General features: G+C 40.5%; 1 protein-coding gene across 5 annotated transcripts in view; it reads right to left on the bottom strand.

Moving 5' to 3' along the window:
* Positions 1–22,378, bottom strand: part of shroom1 (shroom family member 1) — a 29,609-nt gene extending 7,231 nt beyond the window's left edge. For 2 of the 5 annotated variants that reach the window (XM_086309206.1, XM_086309210.1), the window contains exons 1-3: positions 22,163–22,369; positions 4,850–4,890; positions 35–2,951 (exon numbers count right to left, since the gene is read on the bottom strand). In XM_086309206.1, coding sequence (XP_086165332.1) covers positions 35–2,739 — 2,705 coding nt within the window. In that variant the 5' untranslated portion in view covers positions 2,740–2,951; positions 4,850–4,890; positions 22,163–22,369. Of the gene's footprint in view, positions 1–34; positions 2,952–4,849; positions 4,891–22,162 lie in introns of all 5 variants that reach the window. The other 3 variants (XM_086309208.1, XM_086309209.1, XM_086309207.1) reach the window with 3 other exon arrangements.
* Between the last annotated feature and the right edge of the window lie 3,086 nt (positions 22,379–25,464).

The raw sequence follows: 25,464 nt of genomic DNA, 5'->3' as shown, positions 1-25,464 counted from the left end.
AAAGGCAGAACCAAAAGAAGCTTCTCAGCTGTACCTGATCGAGCTGGTGGAGGAATCGAGGATTCGGCCTGCAGAGTGGGGTCTGTTAAGCTTCTTCTTTGTATTTTTAGCTTCATAATTCCCCCATAGAGACCTGGGACCTGGCCAGTCAAATGGTTTCTCCCCAAGAGAGTGCCTCTGTCTGGGTGGAGGTGGTATCTGAGACGTTGGTTGCTGGGGTTCGGTCGCTTTATGGCCCGTCTTACGCTCCATGTAATCCACCAGAGCCTGATGTCGCAGATGTTTTAGGTTTGTCTTCGAGGTGCTCGAGGTTGAAAGAGCTCGACCTCTTGTCTCAAACATCTTCCTCCGTGCTTCAACCAATCCCTGCTCTTCTTGCGGCACCTGCTCCTCTCCCTCATTTTGATCCAAAAACAGGTCGTCGCTTTCATTGCCAAATGAACGGCAGGCTGAGTGGTGTGGGCCACCGCCGAGGTGGTTGAGTTTCTCTGGCTCCGAGTAAGACATCTTCTTCTGCTCAGGAGTCAGTCTCTTTCTGCTTCCAATTCGTGCCACCTGTGGCTGGGCAACATTTGTTGGCCTCCCACTTTCATTTTCATGCTTTTTGCCAATCTCCATGTGATCGCTGATGTCTTCTTCTTTTATGCTCCCCTTCTCCATCCCTTCTGAAGTGACAGAAGGAGTAAGCGTGTCGCTAGAAGTCTCTGAGTCCTGTGATGAAGAGAAACGATGAATCACTCCAGGTCTCAGCTCTGGCTTTTCCCTGATCCGGTGTGGCCACGACAGCTGCAGGTCCCTCCTTTTAAATGACGTCTCCCTCAGAACTTTTGACTGAGCATCCTTCAGCTTCTCTTTGTAGTACTTTTTAAATGAGTCATCCAAGGTGTTACAGGCAACTGAAATATCATCACCTCTATTATTCTTGCTAATGTCACCCTGTGGAGGTGTCTCACTGTCATTTACTGGCACAGCACCTTGGCCTGTTTTGTTTAAGACTGTTTCCTTGCCTTTTACACTGATCCCAGGCTCATTCTTGGGCTGTAATGCTGCTCTGCTGGCACCAGTGAGGTGGTACAGAAGCGGGGTTGTTTCCTTGTTTATCCTCTCACTTGCAACATCCCCTAAGGGCTGCCATTTCCCTCTCTTTGCATGATCGTCTCTCTTGTGGTGGTTGGACTGCTCATTGCTAATCAGTGATGTATCCTCCATTGTTGGTGAGGCTGATTGTGAGCAGCTTCTTTCGGGACCACAATAAAATATAGGGTTGCTGGCAGTGTGCCGGCCAATTTCTCGATTCTGCACTGTGTCGATTTCTTCTAAGGCATCGAAGCTTCGTGAGGACTGCGTCAGCTTAAAGGACGGTTTAAGTTGCTCCCGACTCTCAGAGATCATATCTTTTCCTGGGGTAACAGAAGTGAAAACATCATTTTCATCTAGAATTGTACCACTGAAAGAGCGAGAAGTCTCTTGGAGAGGTCTAAACAAATTGTCCATTGTGCTGTGGCATCTTTCTCTTAGCTTGTGCGTCTCCAACACAGTAGAGACTTCACTTCCAGCCTCAGAACCACAAACAGAAAGAGAGTGTGTCTTCAAACCAGACTCAGACAGCTTACACACTCCAGTGACAAAGTAGTATTGACCCTTGTGCTGAATGCTGCTGCCACTGATAAGACTCTGATCATTACTCCCCCAGGGGTTGGCAGCTCGGGCTGGCTCTGAACCAAGCCAGTCGTAAGCAGAATGTGCCCTTTTGCGCTGACTTTCAAGATGGCGCTTACTAGCTTTGCTATAATGGTCTCCATTACATCCACCAGTGCTCGGGGGCTTTTTGGCTGGCAGGTGGTCAGGCTGACTTGTGCCTCGAGGAATAGATCGGCTTAGATTGTTTGCTGACTTCTGCTGCTCAGAGGCAGCTTTGTTCTCTTTGATGGATAGGTATTCTGGGTTCAGAGGCAGCCTGGTCTGATCATTAGGCTGGAAGTGGGGTCGGTAGTTTGGTGGCACCTGTGCCTGTGGCTGCTGCTGTTGAGAGCCTCTCCAAACTGGGTATACTGGGTCAGAAGTGAAGTCCGAGTTGCTTGTATCAGCATTAGCTGTCTCAGGTTTTGTGGCATTTAGATCATGGTGCTGCCGAACTTGGGGTCTGGCCTTCTGATAAGGCTGCTGGAGCTGAAATTCAGCATTATTATGATGGATGTTTTCAAAGTTTTTAGTAGCTATAAAACTATCCAGGCGTGCTGGAACTGGAGGAGGACGGACAGGAGGGACAGCACTTTGGGCTGAATTCCCCAAATGCATCTCTCTTTTTGAGAGTGCTTTGTTGTTGGTATGGACACTGTTACTGCCATTGTAGTTAAGGTGGTTTACATTAGTGTTAGTTTTGTTGCGGTACTCCTGGGTGATAGATTCAACTGAGCGATAGAGCTGGTCCATGGTCTTTGAGTCAGACTGCAGAACCTGGGTCGGATGGTAAATGGACTTTATATACTTAAGATCAGCATAGTGGCTGAAGGAGTTTGGCTGAAGGTCCTCTGGAAGAAAGGGAGATGGATAGTCTGGGGCAGTGGAACCACCAGAGAAGGAGCTATAGGCAGAGTCTCCTTTGCCGTGTTGGTGGTGTGCAAGTTGGTCGACGATGCTACTGCTGGACTTGGCTGGGGAAAGCCGGCTGACAGGCATGCTCAGAGGATGCAGATCCACGTTGCTCATTCTCTCAAAGTGGAAGTTGTAGGAATCCATGGAGGACTGGGGCGAATGGCAGGAAGGGAAGGGCAGAATCTGTAGATATGGTGTACGTGTATGAGCGCTGATGCATGTGTCTTCCTTGTGGTTGAAACTGGGAAAATTACCACAAACACATCTGCACCAGGTTGTCCGTCACGTTGGTTACTATTTAGGTCATTTTCCTGCCTTCTTTTTCTGCAGTCAGAGCCCCATGAAACAGTCTGCTCCTGGGGAAGAAAACACAAACACAGCACAGGCCTGAAAACTCAACTTAGGCTTAATTTTTCAGGACAAACATGGTACAAATGACTTTGTTCATGTTGTTCACATTAGGCTTACAGGCAAATAACATTAATATTTTTTTCTTATTAATGCATGTGAGATAGTATTTTGTAATCAAAAGCAAAATAAAACAGTATCAATCAAATAGGTTTAGATAGTTAAAGTACAGTCCCTTTAACACAATTACACCTTTGTCTGCCTCAACATGTACTCAAAATTAATACTATTATGTGAGCAAGACAAGTTTCATGCCATTTTTTTTGTTTTAGGGTTCTTACAGTTCACGCCAGCTTGGTTTTGTGGGTCAGTGCAGTTAACCACCTGTTGAAGGGGTCTGCCGTTTTGCATCAATAAGACCTCTAATTAAGTTCCCTGAGACTAGCAGAGCACGTTGCAGCACACTCATGAAAAAATGTCAGGAATTTCATATAGAAGAACAGAAGCACCTGAGGATTAGTCATGTGACAGGTGTATAATGCATTGTTATACACAAGTGGCTCATAAAAACATTTGTTTTCCTCTTATTCACTGCACACCGCAGTATTTGATCTATGTATTTGTTTTGTCAAATGACTGTCTAAAATATGATATGTTAAGAGCAACATAATAATCAATGATCAATGCACTATTTAATTATGAAAAAAGATCACTATCCTCTCCTTCAATGTAAATCTAAATGTTTCAGAAGCAATATCTGCAAATATGTAAAATTTTCAGATTTTATCAAGTTCACCACCTGACCCCGTGACTGGAAAATGCTTTGCACCGCTAGTGTCACACCATTTCAAATGACACTTTTTATCTGCAACATTATGGAACCCTTATGGAACATTATGGAAACCTTTAGAGTGGAGCAATTGCTCCACTCTAAAGGTAACTGTTCTGACATGTATATACAATATACTATTTAATGTTGAGGCCACGTGCCTATGTGAGTGATGTGCTGCTAACAAACTGAATAGAAACAATCAAATTTAGATTTTATATACTTATTTACTGCATTTTAAGTTCTGCAGTGGATATTTGTTCATATAGTCACTGCAGTTCATTCTCATACAAAAACCAGCTCTCGCAAGTGACTGCGGCGTTTGAGCGTTACAGTTAACTCTCCCATGACCTGCATGCATTTCTTTCACTATGTCATCAAAGTTTATAGTCACACACCTGTCATGCATACACAAAAGCAAATGCTACTAATATAACAGAGTCAGAGTCATTCACAAACCACAATGATGACTTGAAATTCCTTACAGTCGCTTTCAAAATTTATTTTTTTCCCAGTGTTTCCAGGTTTTTTGCCTGGTATTAAAAAAACTGCATTACAGATAATCCGAGGTGGCCGTTTTGCATATACACAAAACCCACCTCCCAGGAGCCATTCACAGCTAAACTACAGTATTAAGGGGGGTATCCCATGTGTTTATGAAGGGCCTTCTGATCTGTAGTGTGTTACTCTGCGTGTGCCTTTGTGTGTGTGTGTGTTTTCTAGCCATCCTATTTCCACTGTGAACAGAGAGAGGCTCCCAAACAGGGGAGCGCTGAAGTGGAAGTGATGGAGGGGACAGGCAGTGACAAAATGTACAGAGGGGAGAGAAGGAGGGAGGGTAAGGCAGAGGGTGACCGGCCCAGACAAATACTCTCACACGCAAACCACAACAACAAGAGACAAGAGAAGTGAACAATGACAACAGGAAAGCTGAACACAAGTTAGAAAAACAGACCAAGTGTCACAGTAGCAAAACGGAGAGGGAACTAATCTGGAGCTCTACTGTGTTCAGATTGGATTGAAAATGTATAAACTTTAGGGAACACCATCAGAAAGAAAGGAAAAAGAAAAACTCACCAGAAGTCTGAGTCAAAGTCACTGCCCTTCCTGATTTCCATCTGAAAAAGAGAGTGTTTCCTAAGTTTAATCTGAAATAAAGATCTGCCAATTGATTTCCATGCTTGTTTCTAATTCAGAACATTGTTCGGCTTCTAAAGAGGGACCAGACCAAGTAACCAGGAGAGCCAGATATTAGAGAGAAGACTTCTAGCGGGTTCCTTCTCCCCCCACTGAGACCCGAGGCTGCCTAGCGGGGACCACTGATTGGCTAGCCGATGACGTCCGGCTCTCCGATGCACAATGAGCGCAGCGGAGGGAATATTTCACTGCTGCAGATAGCTGCTAGTGCTGCCGGCCGCCTAAACAACAGAGAGCGAGAGAGGGGAGGAAAAAAAAAGAGGCCTCGCATTCCTGGCTGGCTTCAAAGACGGAGCACAGCCCGGGCGGCATTCATTCCCAAGGCCCTGAGCCCGGCACATGGAGACTAGCCAAGGCAGGAGGGAGGGGATAATGGTGGTGGGTCGGGTGGGTGTATGGGTGACCTCCCAGCCTCCACCCCAGAGGGAAAAAAAAAAACCAGTCACAAAGAACAGCTATCCCCCACTTTCATCCTAATTTTCCTCTTTCCACAATTTCTACAAGTCTCCTCTGTATTTCTTAATAAACTCATAAACTGGGCATCACACAAACAAAAGTATCACACAGCAGTACTGCAGTATTTGTGTTGGTTTGAGATAAGTGGCCTCTTTTTAAACCTACAAATGTAAAGCATGTTCACCATGTCAATAATACACTTTGAATTAACAGGTTAGTTTTATTAAACCCTAAATGGGCACAAAAGGCACAATATTAAAAGAAGACTTAAACACGACACTGATCAGTCAGTCACACGAGTCAACAATAACCTCATCTTTCAAAACTCCTGCGTGATTGTGTAGTGTTGTACAAAGAGCCTTGTTGCTTTCACTGTTGTTTTCTATTGAGGCTGGCACCACTAGTGCTCCGCTATGCGGGATCTTTGTTACTGTCAGCCACATCCACGATGTTCTAGTGATTTCACTGCTGGCTGACTCCACCTGTTGTAAATGTACTCTAACTTTTGTTTATGATCATGCTGAGAGAAGGAAAGAAACATTAGCATGTAAAACTGTAGCATTATCACTGAGAAAATTGACTATAATAACACTTAAAAAAACAAACAGGCAAGCAAAGTTGGCTTCAAGTATATTGAATGGTCAATTGTTGAGCTAGATTTGAGCTTAAAGCAATTTCCACACGTGATTACAAAAGAAATCCATGAGAGGGGTTGACCTTAAATATTGAGGTTACGCATAAACAAGGATAAGCTCATGACCACTTTCTGCCTGGCAACTGAGCTAAGGACTATATCATGGCAGATGGAGGGGAGAGTAAAAAAATTAAGAACTGCAGGCTATTCAAAAAGCAGATTTTTTTATGTTTAAAAGAAATGGTCACAGGAGGAGCTTGTTTTTAATTTGTTAGGAAGACGGGATTCATAAAACCAACAAATGAGAGGAAGAGAGGTTAGGCTGATCTAGAGAGGGAGGAATGAAGTATGGGAGGGGGGTGTTAAATTCTTTCTTTTTTTAATGTCTTTTATTGGTGATTACGTGTTCCAGCGTGACCTTCACCATGAAGCCACGAGACTGGACCACCAAGTCTCTGAGAAACAGATATGACTCTCAGAAGGCAGAAATAGAAAAAGAGAGGATGCCAAGAAGATCAAAAGAAAGAAAGACAAATATGCAGGGAGAAACTATTAAAACGGTTAATCCTGCTGGCCCTGCTACATCTTCTGAGAAAAATGACAACAGGTTGGTTGATGGACACCCTCCCAGACAGACCGCAACAAATGCTTCTGTTATGAGCCCACAAACTATTGTTGGTACTGTTGCTCTTAATTAGAATACTGAATAAGTGTTTTTCCAGCACCATGTCACTGCAGCTGTATCATTTTTCCAGAAGGCAAGCATTTTCTGCTACAGTCCTCAAAGCAGAGTAATGACATGTGTCTGCATAGTTTTTAACTTTGAAAAAGGACTTAGTTTACCCAGAATCCACCGCAAATTAGTCCTATTTAACACTGTCATGAACTTAACAGCTTTCTATAACAGATATGGCTCATAGCTAAGCCATATTCAAAAGGTTTATCTTGGTAAAGTCAACAAAACCTCTGAACCTTTGTAGACACGTCAAGATTTCTGTTGACCCTCCTGGTGGTGGGCCCCACTTTAGAAGTGCTCTTTAAATGACTGTAAAAGCGCCAGTATGCCTGCCACATTGGCTGTTTCTCTCACCACCACTAAAACATCACACAGTCACTTTTATATATGCCTGCAGTTAACACGCAGGAAGTCACTGCAGTATTCTCCTGAACGATAAGCATCTAATTATTTTGCAAATTACAAAATTACAAAAATAAGTCCAGGCGGCTTGTATGATACTTGGGTGATAAAGGACTACGGAAAGCGATTTTCCTGCTCTGCTGTCTTGCTGTTGGTGAAAAAGATTTTTCCATCACAAACAGTAAATCATTACATCTTATTATTATCATCATTTTTTTTTCTTCTGACTTTGGTGATTATACTAATTACACATTTGTGATCCTTTTGACAAAAACAAAAAGAAAGGCACACCAGATTGGCAGTTTGAAAACCAATCCTGGGCGGTATGTGGACACTACTGCCCACAACTCCCACTGTGTTTGGATATATATCAGCTGCAGCACTGAGCGGAGCCTTCCTGCAGAGCAGAACATTCACTCCGTCTGAGAAAAGTTCAACCACAGCAAATAGAAATGACAGATATTTAAGTTGATGAGAAGCAGACCAAGACTCACAGAGCAAAGCTTTGACTCAATGTGCAAAATTAGAAGCCAAAGAACTTTTTGGCTCATGAAGGCCTTCATCAAGCCTACGAGCCGTGATATTCTTCACTTACTCTCAGTGAAATAGAAACATAGTGCTTTAACCTACATTCCCTTTCACTGAAATCCACAAAACCTAACTACCAGGGAGGCAAAAGAGACTCAACACAAGCTCAAATTAAAATAAAAGTTAGAAACATGACTTCACTTCTGGACAAGAGCCTCCCAGAGGACCAACAGGGCATCATTCTATTGTCCTCAATCAAACAGAAGCAGGGAGGAAGCCGTATTTGAAAAGGTGGAAGTGGATGTATGTTGAGCTCTGACAGAGCAAAGCGGCTGGTTGCGGGAAAAGGAAAGGGGCTTGCCATGCAGTGTTATCATTAGCACCAGCAGTGTACTTCTTTGTGTATGCGTGTGTCAGACACACATATGTATGAACCACAATGATTAAACAGTGAGAGCTGCGGAGAGAAACTGTGAAACTGTTGCTGGGCAGTGCTCACATCAGTGGCTAAAATCTCTAGCTGACCAAGACAAGCTGTCACACTCTAATAAGCTCTGCATTCCTGCCCTGATCTGGCCTAAATACTTGACAATATCAACACTGAGTCCACTTCATGTTGTTGTTGTTGTTTTAACAAAAAGAAAGTATAGAAAAAAAGAAAGCAATATGTTTGCAACGCCAAACACTGAATGCATGTTTGTGCAACTATGACACTCCTTTTGTGTTTGCATAGATGCAAATTACTAACATCCCTTTAGTTTAGCTGTGCTTACGTAAACGCCAAAGATGAGACACACAGAAAACCCAACAAGGGCAATAAGCGTATATTAATAACATGCACCAAAGTTATTTTGTATCCTTCCTGGTCAATGATTAACCAGGAACTGCATCGTGCCTCGCAGCACTTGGCTCAAAAATGAGTACAGGCCTCTAAGAATGATAAACTATTCTCAACTGGCCTCTGAGAAGACAATTACTTTTGTATTTAAGACCCCCCAGGGCTTTGCAATGTGATCTAGTCATGGTCAGTTTAACTGGATACTGTAGGAATTCCACTGCACTAGAATAGTAAGAGCCTACAGACTATTGGGTTTTACTTGTGTGAAGGTGAGTCTGCATGGAGCCTCAGTCTAAAAATGGGCCGTGCAAATTCATAATTTCGGCTCCATATCCTTTTCAGTCTTTGGTATGTGTAATAAAATCTGAGAACATACTGACCTAGGTCAAAATCCAGATGTAAAAAGATAGTAAACAGCCAATTACAAATATATCTCAATAAACTAAATGTTGGCCTGTGGCCTGATAAGATAATCTGATCATTTAGATACAGACTTTATTAGGTGTCCTATGCTACTACCAGGTCGGACCACCTTTTTTCTTCAGAATCTCCTTAAGTCTTTATGACACTGATTCAAAAAGGTGGCAGAAACATTCTGCAGAGATTTTACTCCATATTGATATGACAACATCACACAGTTGCTCCAGATGTGTCAACTGCACATCCATGAATCCAATTTCCACTGTAAAGGTGTTCAATTGGATTGAGATCTGGTGACTGTTAAAAACCATTTCAGTACAGTGACCTCATTGTCATGTTCAAGAAAGCAGTTTGAGATTATCTGAGTTGACATGACACATTAACCTCCCAGAAGCAGCCATCAGAAGATGTGTGCATTATGCTAATGAAGGGACGGACATGGTCAGCAACAATACTCAATGTAGGTTGTGGTGTTTAAAAAAACGCTTGTGTGGCACGGACATATCCCCCACACTATTACACCACCATCACCAGCCTGAACCACCGATACAAGGCAGGATGCTTTTAGCATGCTTTCATGTTGTTGCTGAATAACAATTATGACCCTACCTTCATCACAGTTAAGCAGACGACAATCTTTGTTTGGGCATGCCACTTTGAATATTTTGGAATTAATTTGTAGAATATTCAGAAGATATTCAGAATATTCAGAAGACACCACTGCAGGGCAGCAGATAAAAAGTGATTGTAAATGCGTGATACCATCAACAACAAAGGAGCCATGGCGACAGCAAGTGAGAAAGAAGAGACTGGTCCCTACAGGAAGCTGAGACAAACACCACAAAAAAGCACAATAACAAATGACCCACTTCCTGGTTAGAGGTGGGGAAAGTCTCAATGACTCCTTCATTACAGAAAAAAGTTATCTTTAAATAAAAAAGTTGTCTATTCTTCTTGGGTCCTGAGTGTCAGCCCTCACAGCTCAGCCCTGATCTCTCAGCTGTCACTGAAGACACTGTTAGCAGTCTAAACAGGGAGGATAATGTGCTCCATTTGATCTTCATCCAGCTCAGCTCTGTCTTTTCTTTAAGCACTACGTGTCGCTCAACTCGTCAAGCAGGGTACCAATTATTTTATTTTTATTATTATTTATTATATTTATTAACTTCTATCTATAAAGTGTAGAAAAATAGGGGGGGGGGGGGGGGAGACTCAGTTTCCCTTCATCTTTGTTTTCTCCATCCCAAAATCAAACACAAACACTCACTTCTGACAACCAAGAGTCACAGATTTGTTGGTGCCAATACATACACCACAACTATTATTAAGACATGCATGCTTACATCTTCTGTTTATGATATACACACATATAAAAGATCACATATACTGAAACCTAAATAGCTTTACATTGAGTATCGAAAAATCCAGTAACAATGTAGCCACGTTTTACTGACCACTTTCACGTCTTCAGCTGACATTCTCTACCAGTGAGCTCAGTGTCGCCTGGTGGCAGTGACCATCTCTGCCATGTTACATAACGAGCTGTGGTCTGACTATAGACACATAACAAACACTGGATATCACACATGGTGGCATTGCTGCTGGGGCTACAACACCACGTGGCTTCACCATGAGGACGTGAATTCGCAGAGGTGGAGACTTCCTGGAGAGAAAGTGACTTTACAGAGCATGTATTGTTCTTGTAAGACCAATCCCTAATCTTACACTATCAATGTCATGGACAAGGTATGAACACCGACTTCAAACCAAAAAGAGCAAATAAGAATATATGCCAATATAAGAGTAAATACTATCTTCAGGAAAGACCACGTGAGGACATGTGTTACTAATGAACAACATAAAAGAAGTAAACAAGAAAACAAAAACTAAAAATAATCACAGAGATAGTGCAGAGGATTTGGAAATGCTCATGCAAGACGCTATGCATCTGCACCTAGACAGTATATAATACACTACTCATAAAATGCATTAATGCTGGTAAACCCAGGGTAAAGCTGTTAATGGGCTTCCCTATAGCACAAAGGCTACATGATATGACCTGGTTCTCAGGTTTTTCAAAAGCAGCTGCAGTCTAACGCTCTCTGAGGGTTTACAATGGAAATCAGTGTAACCCGTTTCCTGGTCGTTATTAAGAAGCTAATTAACTCTGATTTTAAAGCATGGAGCTTACTTTTAATTTAGGTGTGTATTCCTGTAGTAATCCTTACTGCAGAACATGTCAGATGTAGTAGCAGCCTCAGCCTAACTCACATATCTGCTTCTATAATTAAACTTTAAAAGATTGAGCATTAGAAATACTACTTATTTCATATAGTTATTATTAAGGGTAAGTTTCTTCTGTTGAATGGACTGGGGCAAAAACCCTGATTATGAAATCTAATCTCTAACACACTGTGCTCAAGTCATCATGATGTCAGCAAAATGTCTCATCAACTACTAGCTGGGCTACCTTTAAATGACTACAAGTGAACTGCCATGATTACCTTAAAGTTAAATCCAGTGCTTTGGTTTACAACTAAATACTGGTCATTCCCATGAGTCTCAGCTTTACTACGTGCGTGTAGTGCCAATTAGCAAACGTAAGTAGATTATTTTCTTATAGCTGACTTTACACTCATGACAATATTGATCAGCGGGGCAAACACCTGACCCTTTATGGTGACATGGCACTTAGTGCGTTATCGCAGGCTGATTGGCTGGATTGGGAGCTTGGCAGAAGCACAAGGAATGTGCTTGATAAGCAGCGAGAACATGTACTGCAGGTAAAAGCAAACAGGCTGTTATAATCATTACACAAAACCCCAATTTTACTTGTCGTTTCTTTCAGATCACATCCCGACCTCAGGCCACTCTGAGAATTCAGTTATCAGTTATGTTAATGGTTAGTTCGCAATGGCGTCTCTTGTGCTCTAGTGTCCACTGGAAGAAATTCTCAATTTCTACACGGTTCTTACAAAAGTTGTTAATTAAACTGCTGTATCTAAATATTACTCATACTATCAAACTGGCAGTGAGCTCACCTGTTGGCCTGTGTAGATAGTACGTGAACATCTGATAAGAGACAGCCTGCGGGACACTTCCTGGTCGAATACAAAAGTGCATAAGAGAAGATCACAGAACTGTGAGCCCTCAGCAAAGCAATGAGGTCACTATTTGATTTAAAAGATACGTTTAGACCATCTATGTCTGGCATACTCTGAGACAAACACGTTGAAAAGGGACTGCCCTTTTTCCTATCCACTGTGCTCAACGCAACTTAATTTCGATTTGCAATCCAAAAGTTCTCATGACACCTCCAGACAGGAAAAACAGGCCTGTAGTGAAGCTTTGTTATATCATAAGGACAAAGTTTTCGTTTCAATACTGATTACATAATGACGTTAAATATTTAATCCTCTACTGAGGGAATATGCATGAGCAGAAGTGCCAGGTTAACAATGTGCCAATGGCGAATATTTGCAAAGATGCCTAAGCACCAATTATGACTGTTAGCGCAGAGACCAAGCACACTTTAGATTTAGTTATTTGATTAATCAGAATTTACTAACCCTTCTTCTAAGAACCATGTCAGCCATTTAGTAGCAACACAGTGACGTACTACGGGTCTAGCCTCAGGTTTATAAGGTTTGTTACTGCAGTCATGGAAAATCCAAAATCTCATCCCCATCCATCTGCTGCCACACAGATCGTAAATTTTCACATCAACACACTATCCTATTACCTTTGAGACGCTCCGAGGACATAAGTAGAAATGGGCGTTTTCCCCTCTCATAATTGTTCAACCTCCTGGAGTGGCTAAAGTCAGGTTACAGTACTAAATGACCAACGGCATTCCTGGTCAGGTCTTACTGCTCCCTTGTACCTATATAATGTGAGGCAATTATCAGTAGTGAATGGACAGTCGTAGAACACAGAAAATAACAGAAGCATTTCAGAGACCGGTTTTGAGGGAAAACCTGCATTCCAGACTCTAACAGTAAATACACTCCCTCATTGCTGAGATCCAAGCATCAAGGAAGGGCACTGCACACTCCTACAAAGGTTTTTGCTCACTCAGTAACTCAAGTTTGGAAGATTGTCAATTGTCAATCAAACACACCAAAACAAGAAGTGTTCCCACGAGTTGTTGTAACAGCAGTTTCTCAAGTAATAAATATTTACCACGTTTCCCCATTCACTTCTATTGAAGCTTGTCCAGCTGACAAATATAAATGTGGGTTTCCTGCTCGGGTCACATGTTTTTTTACTGCGTTGTCATCTCACAAAAAAAAGGAAAGAAAAAAATCGCTGTACACATGTTATATAAAGATAATGGCTGTGCTGTGATTTTGGCTAAATGGACAAGTGAAATTATCGCTCAGGGAGAAAGTTAAAAGCAACAGGATGCTTGTAATTTTCTTCTTTCACACACTTATTTTGGGTGTTGCAGCTTTCTAAATTGTACAAAGGAAAAGAGAGAGGCGTGCCTGGGGTGAGAAAGGCCTTTGATAGCTTTTTGCTTCTAAAGCGCTATGAAAAGTCGCTAAGTTTGTAACTATGACATGAAGTGAAGAAGAACGATCGTGGCTTCATGCCAGAGTGATGAGAGCAAGGCATCAGAGTTAAGACTGCATGTACCTCCACACGTATAAAAAAAGAAGGAAAAAAAAGAAGAAGAAACACGCAAATCCTGAAACTTCCATCCATGCACTTATGCAATGAACGAACCTCAACATTCAAATATTCAGCTGCAGCCCTAGTTTGGTTACCTAACAGGCTCCACCCACCCTGAATGCACACCTGTGCTTGTGTTGGTCCATTAAACTAAGCCTGCATCCAGTCACAGGCACAAAAAAAAATATTTAACAAACAAACTCTGCCAGTAGAATAACATGTTTTTGTCCTGCTTTTGTTGAATTCCTTTCCACAAAGAGCACATAAATGCAGAGTCACTGCAGTCAGTGGCAAAAGCTTACTGACAACAGGAGTCATTCACGCATGGAGCTTTTGCTGCTGGGCATGTCATTGACATTAAGTCTGGAAAGGAAGGAGACCAAGGAGAAAACAAACATGAGGATAAAAAAGGAAAACGTATAAGAAACTGTTTGATCACTATCTAAAGTGCCATGATGAAAGTAGCAGACATGCCTCTAATCTCCCTCTTTTTACCTGGTACTATGCTTTTAGATGCATGAAAAGGACAGTCCAGATACAGAGCAGCAGCTTCATCAAGGACAACAAGGGGAAATTTGCTCAGTGTTGCATTAGGAGATTTGAATTGCAAAACAACCGGGAAGGCAGATAGAGGCAGTCTGTGTGGGCAAACAGTAAATATGCACTTCTCCCTCTGCCTCCAACTTGACACTGAACAACAGTTCTGATCCAAAGCATATTTTTGAGGAAGGAGATTTGAATGTTTAATCTAGAACCCACTTGGCCACTGTGACCTCCCCGCTCAGTTTAACACCCTCCAAATGGCAGATGAAATCGAGCTAATTAAATTGGCCAGCATTCTCCACATTTTTGTTTTCGCTCAATGAGTGCAAATTATCAGGATTACCCACCCTGATAGAACAACCGGATTAAGCCAAGGAGAGATGAAGGCCCCTTACCAGAGCCTGACTAACGGGCAGAGCTGCAAGCAGTTAAACTGAAAAATTGATAACTTATTCTTTTCATAATCACTTGTTTTAATCCCTGTAATCTACTATTCCTTTAATTTCTATAATTTGTTAGCCTTGGCATCCCAGGCTCTAATGTCACTCAGTCTCTTTCTTCTTTATTTACACTCATGTCTCCTACTCATTCCTCTTAAAGTGTAAAACAACTGAGGGTTTCCAGCAGATTTCCTTTTGAGAAGGATGCATTTCATCTGCTATAGTAACCAAGTGAATAAAGTGCCTGGAACATAAACATGACTGGAAACCACCTCACTGTTTGGCAGTTACTTGTCAGAAACCATCTGGTGTCTGACTTTAAATTCCCGTTTATCTAAAGAAGTACTTTCGTGCATAAACATTGCAGGTACAGAGACACCAAGATTAGAGCAATTTAGCCACCACACTAAATAAACTTTCTGCTTCCTAAAATACTAATTTGCTAACTGAAAATGCCTACAAGCACACAAAACAAACAAGTAGTTTGATCACATCTCTCAAGGTAGTTAACAAAAAGAACAGAAGCTAAAATGCTCAAGCTGACCCATGATCAGATGCTACTACACTTTATTGCAACAGATCTAGCAAGCTGTAAGTTGACCTCCTCACCCCTGCTAATCATCTTTCCACTCTACATGCACACAAAGTACATTTAATCTAGTGGGCAGCTTAATGACAGATTTTTTTTTAAATTCTTAATTCCCAGCTTTAAGCATGCTCCACATATTTTTTCATGACCACATAGTAAACAAACCAGTACCAAACACTTCCAGTGATACTTACTTCCTCAGTTTTGATGTGTGCCTGAAGTAGATCATTTATCTTTTTGAAATGACAGTGACTTTTTGCAGTGACAGTTTCCCTCAGTACAACACACACAGTATAGAGTATCACGCCACTACTCAGTTGGTGTGTAGGCTGAAGAAGAAGAAGACAAAATCTTCCCATCATAATGCAATCACAAGCAAAGAATTTGTTCCCTCAACAGGCTGATAAGTCTCTCAAACTAAGTAATCTTGGCTAAGCGCTTTTGCTCTGAAAAGTTTTCTTTATGCTGCAGAGAACTATATAACGAAAAAGAAACAACTAAAAGCAGAGTTATTATTTTATCTGGAGTACAGTATTTCTTTGTTGCGACATGAACTGAGTTTTCTGCATTCGTCCCACCTTTGCCTAAGTAGTTTCACTGACAGAGCACATGACAAAGGTGTATCAAAAGAACAAATGTGTGTCTAATGTCCTGATAATTACAGAGTGCCACCCACACCTCTGCATACGCCTCACATTATACCAACGCCTCTGCCAAGGTGAAATACTTGGTATTAACTTCTAATTATCCTGCTTTTGAAACACATACAGTAACCTAATAGTGCTGATTATCATGCTCAGGAGTCAAGCGATTCCTAATTTCTATAGTCTTTCTCAGCACCAAGTTTACCACCTTGGTTAATTTTAGGGGTACTGATCACAATGGGCTCATGTTGCTAGTGGCAGTGCAGGTTTCCTACCTCAAAGCGGGGGATGAACAAGGGGGTAAGGAGAAGGAGGAGGACGGTGTGGAGACTTTAAAACAAATCACACAGAGATTAAACTTCACTAGAAAACAGTGCAACTCAATTTGGACTTTGTAACCTGCTACAGAAAAATAGAGTGATGTAGAAACACTGAAGTGACTACAGGGGTTAACATTAATGTCTTTTCTAAAAAAAAAATTTAAAAAAAAAAGCTATTCAAGATGGAAAAATACTTAAAACAGTATTTTTTCACAGTGCTGTTATATATACTATTACATAATAACTATAGGTCTTGGTTGCATTTTTTTTAATATTTGTCTTGTGGCTTGGCCTGTTCTAGTCAGATGGCATATTAATAGTCTGAAAGGTCCAAAGGAATATGACAGATTGCATGTAATATTAAACAGGACCATTTCTGGCAGAGAAAAATCAAAAAGAAATCTGTCTTAAATTACTTCAGAAGGGCAGCTCACGATTATACTAATTTTTACTTTAATCATGAGTATTTTAAACGTAAAAAAAAGATATTCATTTCACACTGGCATGAAACAGAGAACAGCAATAAATTTTGTCATCAGGGAGGCTTATTTTTGCATGACAAATGACTGAAATCATAATTCTATTGCAGAATGTCAACTAAACAATCCACTGTACAATCACTTTAGCCCACACTAATTTATCATTTTGACGTGTGCAACGTGCTGAAGCTATGTCAGCACTGACTGGACAACCACACACACAAAAAAGACATCAAGCGGTTAGTTCCAGCCATGTCGGACAGCTGTAAAGGCCTCTTTTATTAGTCAATATCACAGCCACATTAATGCATCCCTGGCCAGCTCAGGTCTCACTGACAACCCCTCACCCACACCTTTTCATCAGGGGCTATGAAACCTGAGAGGACCCTAAAGCAGACCTGCAGGCATGGCACAGACCCAAGCACACACCCCACAGACTGTGCGCCTTCCTGCCTTTTACTGAATACTCTGCTGTGAAAACCACAGTGAAAAAAGCAATAGCGTAATCCCCAGTGTTATTCATTAGAGATTTTACAACTGTAAAGTAATAATCCGTGATCAGTGTGCAGCATCTAAGTCCAGCGCTGTGCTGGATTTGGATTTGTCCTGATGGATTTACTGCATGTATTGTTCTTGACAAATAACGCAATGCATTATTTTCTCTATTTATGCAGAATTTAAATTGGTCAGTTCAAATATTTACAGAATAATCTGCTTTTATATCATGCAGAAAGAAACAAAAATTGCATATTTAATCACATGGAAATCTTAAGTTATTTCAAAAAGAGTGGAATGTGTAGGGCACTGAATTTGTTGTTGGATAAGCAACAAGAAATCAATAAGATAAGAAAAGATTTTAAAAAGATATGGTATAGAAAATATATTTTTACAGTCCAGGTTCTGCTGGGATATACTTTCGAAAAGGCAATAACACGATGTCTTATAATTAAAAGTACCCAGTGAAGTTTTTGCCCTTGTGTGTCATCATGTCAGCACTTTTGTAGTGTTTATTTGTCTCATGTATGCTAAAAATGATGCACATGCATGCAACTATGTTCAATCTATCAACAAGTTCAGGGTTTTCATTTAAAAAAATCCAGCAATGATCTAGAGACAGAGAGGAAGAAATCTGCAACACAACTTTAAAACAACAAAAAATGCCCCTTGATTTTGTTTGTATAAAAGATAACCCCACGGGGCACCTTTAAATACTTTGTGAGTGTAAAAGACCTTTATCTAATGTGCTGCTGCAATTCTATCTACACAGCTCCTAAAAAAAGCAGAAAAAAAAGATTAAGGATGTATTTTTAAAAGCTGCCCATACAAGTAGGTTACTCTATGTTTTACCATACACATGGAAAATGCACTCATGACATATGACACTACCATATAACAATGAGGGGCTTATAGGTCCAAACAATAGAGCAGGAGTGGTCCTGTAAGAGCACCAGAGTAGGAATGCACACACATAACCGAACACACTTTTCAGCTTCCCCAAAGGGGGGTCTCGCCCTAGCCAGTAATAACCCCTGGCAGCCATTTTTCTTCTTCATGTCCGTCCATTATGTAGGACTTTAACGGGTTTTCTGCTCCTCTGACAAAAGAAGGAGGATCTGACCATAGCTCACAACTACAGACAAGTGAGTTGTCAAAGCCATTGTAAATAAGCCCCCGTCATTGCCTGCAGAACAGAGCCCTGGAGTAAAAGACAGGAAACGAGGAGGGGAAAAAAAGCAAGCAAAAAGAGCTGAAAAGGTTCCATCTGTTTAAGTCTGCTGGATGGTGATGGGGACAGCCTTGCCTGTTTCTCAAACACGGAGCGTGAAGGACCCCCTCAAATGTCTGGAAGGCCATCCATGTATGAGGAGAGAGAAGATGACGGTCAAAGTGAAGGGCGCTCAGACGATCTTCATCTTTATGTATGCATGCATATAGACAGTGATGATTTAAAATAAAGACTTACATGTGATCAGCCATCATTTTTACCATTGTTATACCCTTTATACTAAAGAAATGATTCAATACAAAACAAGGAGAAAGGGTATCCAAAACTATGACTAGGTATATGATGATGAAGAGTCCTTAAGTTTCCTCATATTGCCCAACATCACAGAAACCATCTAAAGGCAAAAGGACATTTTCACCTAAGTGTCTATCATATAATAGCATGCTTTAAAAAAAAAAGTCAACACCAGTTATGCATCTAACCTTGGTATCTAAATGTTCCATTTGCAGCTCGTCTGGTGCAACTTAATAACAACACCTACAGACTTCCCTTGTTTAGTTTATTACTTATTAATCATGTAGGGCAATTTGGGCTTGAATACAGCCTACAAGCAGGTTTTTCTCTTCCTCTTGTGTGCTCTTACTTTAGGCAACTATAAAAGAAAAATCAACTGATCTGCCATGATTTCCTCATCAGGACCTCATCAAAGTCACTCCAGTGCAAGTGAGCATATCTGAATACGTATACAAAACACAGAGGCACGCTAAAATCCTCTTCAATTATCACACCGACCTTCCCAAGGGCACGACTTTCAACAGCCTTACGAACTGGACCACTAAACATTATAACACCTAACATCAGCTCTAACTAGGGTTTAATTAATATGTTACAGTATCAACACGACAATGTGCCCACGCTTTAAGAAAGACTAACCTCTTTCTGGATGATATAAGGTCAGATATAAAGTCTGGGTAATAAAGTCAGACTTTAGTGGTCCAGTTTGTAAGGTAATAAAGTCTGACTTTATTACCCCTAAAATCTTGATAACATTGTGTCTGAGGACTTTGGTCAGCAAACATGTTTTCGCTTTTACCTCAAACAAACACATTCTGATTCATTTTATTTTTAAAATGAATGACACACTGCTTTTATACTTGGTCACTACGTTCCAGACGTGGACCGCTACAATTTGAGATACTGCACAGATTACACTTTTCCCAAATCTTTCCTTCTGTGATAAACAAATCACTCTATACGGGGTGAAAGCAGCCACCCTGGAATTGTCAAATAATTGGTACCGGTTTGCGTTATTGTGAACACAAAGACATGGATGTTGAAATGGAAACAAAAGAAACCACCGGGCCACCTCAGCTTACCAAAACATGTCACGAAACACAGTTGTAAGGGATCAAATTCTCCCTGAGAGAAAATGTGAATTTGTTCGATATGGCACAAATCAAACACACATTTTATCTGCAGTATTACCTGTGACATACTTCCAATAAAATCTCAGAGTACTTTTTTTCTCGCAAAAAATATGGTGATATTTAAGTTCCTACTGACCAAAAACCCCTAGAAAAAAATCGCCACTTAGTATGCTCTTAAACTTCTTTCTTATAGCTGATTACAGCATGCCTGCGTCAATCCTTTCGTTCATCAAAAGACGCAAGTGAACTTAACACCTAATTCTATGACTCATTCATGATATCACTTTTTTCTTTCACAGCGGTATACATTTATCTTCCCGGAACCAACAATGCCATTCACACATCAGTCTCACATCATTCAGGTTCAAAGCAAAAGGTATATTACATCAAGCCTGCACTTCCATCATGTAAACAATCCACTTAAGGCTAACAGAAACTAACAGGCTTCTCATTTAATTACAACTTAGAGACCTTCCTGCTACATCTTACGCCATTATTTCACTATGATGCCTCGTGCAAAGTTCAAAGTGAGGCTGATAATGGTTTAATTACTGCGCTGTTAAGTAATGTGTTAAAGATTTCTGTTACTTTCAGCTGCTTTGTCTCTGAAATTTAATGAGATTTTCTGTGTAATCCCATTTCATCTGGATCAACCACAAAAACCTCAGTTTCTACAGAAATAATCTGAAACCTATGTGAACTATAACCTCACGCCCAGAGCCAAGCCAGTCGCTTCAACCTTGCAGTGGTTGGTTGTATAAAAGGTCACAAAAAGAATTTAAACATCCAAAACTACATACGTTCAGCTGCAGTGTGAGTAATTTTCCACCGCTCGAGGAAAAAAAATAAACATAAAAATGACCATGTCCTACAGGTCGAACAGAAACATACCGCATGCAGGGTTGAATTCCTACAACATTACATACTTTACTTTTTTTCCCTAAAAAAAAGAGGGAGAGAGAGAAAGAGAGAGGGAGAGAGAGAGAGCAAGGGGAAGACTGAGATCAGGTTTCAAAACCCAGTCTAAGTTTACATTTACACCCCATGGCTTTGTGACCCTACTCTCATTTATAACGCTACCCTTCTGCTATTTGCTTCCATCTTTGGTTTCCGGCTTTCTTTCTTCTTTATACTTCCTGCAAACAACACTTACTCAGGCTACAGTCCAAGCCGCCACCTGTATGCAACCATTACCAAATATTTGTATTGCCACATGCTAGCTGCCGATTGGGATCAACAGGTGTTTATGCAAGCACCTCTGGGCTAAGTCCCTCATCTCTCTGCATGCATTACGCCTACATAATTATACCCAAATATCTGAGTGCGTGCTGCTGTCAGGTCAGGCTCTGTGGACGTAGCTGGGGTTGAGCCAGGTCAGCAGCCCCAAGCATGGCATCCTCCAGCAGTGGCAACAGCAGCACACAGAGAGGCCAGTGTGCTCCCACCATCTGACCAACCTCACAGCCTAAGTGCCTCAGTTTCAGCTCCAACACAAAACACCAGTGTCTAGTTTCCCTTTAAATAAAACATACTCCACTCATTAGCTAAAAAGCCCCCCCACTCCTCCCTCCTTGTGCATAATTGAGCGCTAGGTATCAATTTAAGGCAATGAAGTGAGGTTAGAGCAGGACAGTACTATGTTTTTTTAGTTGTTTTGATTTGTTTCAACCAACAACCAAAGCATGAGTAAGTAAGGTACAACACAGCAATTTAATATGGTGATAACAGTAGTTAGGGTTTAGGGTTGTTTCTATCCAGTCCTCAGTATCTATTACAAGCTTATCAGTCAGCTGTCAACTCAGATATTGCTTATTATCTCCCACTGTTACCTAACATTCATGAACAGTAATAATAATGTCTATTAATAATAAGCTGCTAACATTAACGCATATAAAACCTCATCATATTACAAACTAAGGAAAACTATGCGATTTTAAAGGTTAAGGGTATAGATTAAGAATTACATCTAATTTACACACACACACATACATATATAATACATTTATTAAGTATTACAAAATAAATAAGTAGCGATATAAGCAGCCTAGATGGGCTTTGCTAAATACCACCAGATCCTACTACTGACCTCACCTCCCAGTAATAAAACTGAACTGAGACCAGCTGTAGCTTATTCGTGGACACTTTAACTTCCCACAGACACGAAAAACAACTTGTACAACAGCAACAAGAGGTCTGACTGTAAGGTGTCACTGTCATACAGGTATTCTGCGAACATTTTCACTAATAAACCAACAGGTTAACAGCTGACAACCGAAACTGAGCAGCCACAGCGATACTGGATGCACCTGCTGCCACCCTAAACTACCCTCAACGTACCTGCCGATTCCCGCTTCCTTCGCGGTCCTCAAACTGTAGCTTTACTCTTGGTTTGTTGTCTTCAGTGGGTTTCCTCTTCGTTTATCAGTGATAGTTACACTAACTAACTAACAAGGACGGCTCACCTGTATATGGTTAGCTGGCGTGTCTCGCAACCTCTGGTAATGAGCTTTCCTTTTCCTCCGTCCGCACTCAGCTTACCTTATTCCCTGGAGAGAGAAGCGGATGAAAGGTAACGGAGGACCAAGGTGGCCAATTAGACGTGGCGGGAGGCGGGCGAGGTGGAAATGCACGACATCCTATTGGTCAGAACACATTAATGGCGGAACAGTGGAAAAGTTAATTTCCCTGTATTGTTTTCATTTATAAAAGAGAGAGAGAGAGAGAGAGAGAGAGAGAGAGAAAGAAGGAAAGAGGCGCAAGCTGGAAGCAAGCTGAAGCTAAACTTCAAATATAAAAAGAGAAAATTTTGAAAATAAAATGATCTATAAGAAGCGACTAATGTTTAAAATGTGCCTAAATAATAAAACTAAAATGTGGCAAGTTGCCTTTACAAAGAGTTAATGTTCTCAGGCCGGTGCAATGTGGATTGAAAGGAGCTAATCATTTCTAAGAGGCTCTGCCATGCAAAGCTATATAAACTACTTTTGTCTCATGCACAGAAAGATTAACTAGGCACCTTTTTTTTAATCTTACTGAAAGACACGAATTACTGAGGCCAAACAATTTGGGTGGTTTGGGATGTCATGAGCTCACTGTGAAGATATTCAGGGAAAGTCAGGTTACTCTAATGTCGTTTGTTACTGAGTCACAAACACTGTATGATCTCAGATTGCATTAGTTACTGTAAGCTCCATAAAGGCATATTCATGGACATGTAAAGGTATATTTAGTTCATGGACCACATTCAGTATAATTTAATTCTATAAACTATCTTCAAGCTAACTCTACAGTCAATATTTTTTCCTTAAACTCTGCATTGTTCTGTCTGTTCCTTTAAACTCCCTGATTCAAGATTAAATGAAGCACTTGGGGTGTCTCTTTTTAGTTATCCATCACCTCTGTGCATGTCACATGGTCTGACTAACAATCAACTGAAGTGGCAATCCACTGATAATATGGCAAAAAAAAAAGAAAAAAGGACAGGATAACAGCAATGACAATAGCAACTAATGGCCACTTGGTGGCAATTCATTCACTGTGGAATGAAGCCTAGGCTTTGTCCTGGGTCAGCAGCCATCTGTGGTGTACACATCACTACATAGGGTTGATAAAATGATGTCACACTGTGTAAAAAGAGACTAGAGCTGGATAATTCAAATACAGCTTCATATGTGGTTCACCACTCTGATTACACACCACGACGGTTCATTATCACTGCTTAATGCAAAGTATTTTCACTAGATGTGGGAGTCACCAGTCACCCCACAAAATATGACCAGAATACTTCACTCACAATATATCATTGTGATTTTTTTTTTTTTGACATTTTCCAATATCCTGAGTGTTGCAACAACATATACTGCTATTTATAACTTTTTTTCAACTGCAAGTTATGTCCTCAAAGTTAAACTATATCGGTTTTATCCAATAAGCTCAAGTTAACTCTCGTCAGGTATGTTTTTTTGCTGCAGAGTGAAATTGAAGTAACTCCTGTGTAAATGTGACAAACTGCAAGTGTTTGCAGAAAGGTTTCCTCCTATCAAGAGAGATGAGTACTTTTACTTTGTAATGTATATTGTGACTCCAGGACCTAACTTGTATTTGTATTTATTTAGGGTGTTTTATCTTTTCATTCTAGCAAGATTTGCCATTCTGATATTAAGTTTGGAAACAACAACAAACAATAATTGCAAGAGTTCATTATGCTTTACTACCACAGACAAATTTTGTAGACTTTCTTGAGATTGCATATTTAGAAATGAGGTAATCTTCCTTGTGCAAACTGTTTTAAGGGGGGAAATACTTCAGTCTAGATGGGTGTTAGTCCCATTTTAGTTTGCAGGCCACATACAGTATCATTTGATCTCATTTACCTCAAGCCACTAAAACTCACTGCATAATTACATTTCCAAAACGTTCCTTTCCTGTGTAAAGAAGTACACGGATTTTCTGAAAACATTTGCATTTAGTGAATCATCCAGACTTTTAACAGACTGAGATGTCTGGAAAAAATAGGAACAATTTCAACAATGGTCTCAGTTTTTCCACATTCAGTCAGCGTGTCATCGCAGAGAAATGCGTCTGCAGGGCCCCTCAGCTTATAAATATTACTTCAGTGTGGGATAGCAAGGTTAAATTGACAATGACTCAGACATTTGGCTTCGACTAAATTAACAGCTCTGATCACCACCCTTATGATGTGCTTGATTTTTTGCAACATGATGTGTTCCTGGTGAAAAATATGTCAAAAAGTCCACTAAAATAAGCCCTCATTCCCTGCAAGAATGCACTCTTTAGAGAAAGCAGTTCTGTTTTGTGTTTGTTTAACTGGTGCTCACTTCATTAAGTACACCTGTTCAACTGCTTGGTGACCTGGCAACAGCGTGTGGTCCAGGAGGACCTGCCAAGGTTCAAATGAAGCATCAGAAAAGGAAAGCAAGGGGATTTATTTTAGGGACTTTGAACAGAGTGTGGTTGTTGATGCCAGATGAATTAAGAGTTCCGGAGGCAAAACATGAAATTTATATATTGTTAAGACACAAAACACATCAGTTGCTTTAAACTACATCAAGTAGAAAATCTAAAGCTGATGGAAATGGGGAGAAAAAAAGAAACAGCACTCTATTAAACATATCCATATATATTTTATTCTCAATACGGCAAAATACAAAGAATATTCAGGACAGACTTTTATTAGTCACAATTAATACTCACTTCACAAGAATGCTTTTAAATTACATTACCTAAGTTTGAAGATCAAACTTCAATGAGTACCTTTAATCATATTGCATCCATCATATATAGCATCTCTATCATCAGTTCTCTTAAAACTAATCCAATTTAGATTATTGTACATAGTGTATGCTGCTGGTCTCGGCTCTGAGACAACTTCTAGAAAAAAAAAGGTGTTATACAACTTACTGTATAAACTGCTACAACTGGTTTTGATGTGTAGAGAAATACCTCTGTTTCAAAAGACATGTTGGACCAATTGTTCAAAAGAGACACATAGTAAATATACCTCTCTGAGGAAGAAACAGACATGGTTTTACAGAACAGACTGTACACATGCCATCCATCCATCCCATGAGATCAACAATATACACTTCATGAAAAAGTACACAGCTCCATATCAAATA

This window comes from Aulonocara sp. 'chitande type north' Nkhata Bay, linkage group LG10, assembly GCF_057382095.1.
Source record: "Aulonocara sp. 'chitande type north' Nkhata Bay isolate Kocher_YH1m ecotype deep benthic linkage group LG10, A_spYH_male_GT1.1, whole genome shotgun sequence".
NCBI classification, from domain to species: domain Eukaryota; kingdom Metazoa; phylum Chordata; class Actinopteri; order Cichliformes; family Cichlidae; genus Aulonocara; species Aulonocara sp. 'chitande type north' Nkhata Bay.
Note: the sequence above shows the minus strand (reverse complement) of the source record. Positions and strands in the feature narration are given on the sequence as shown.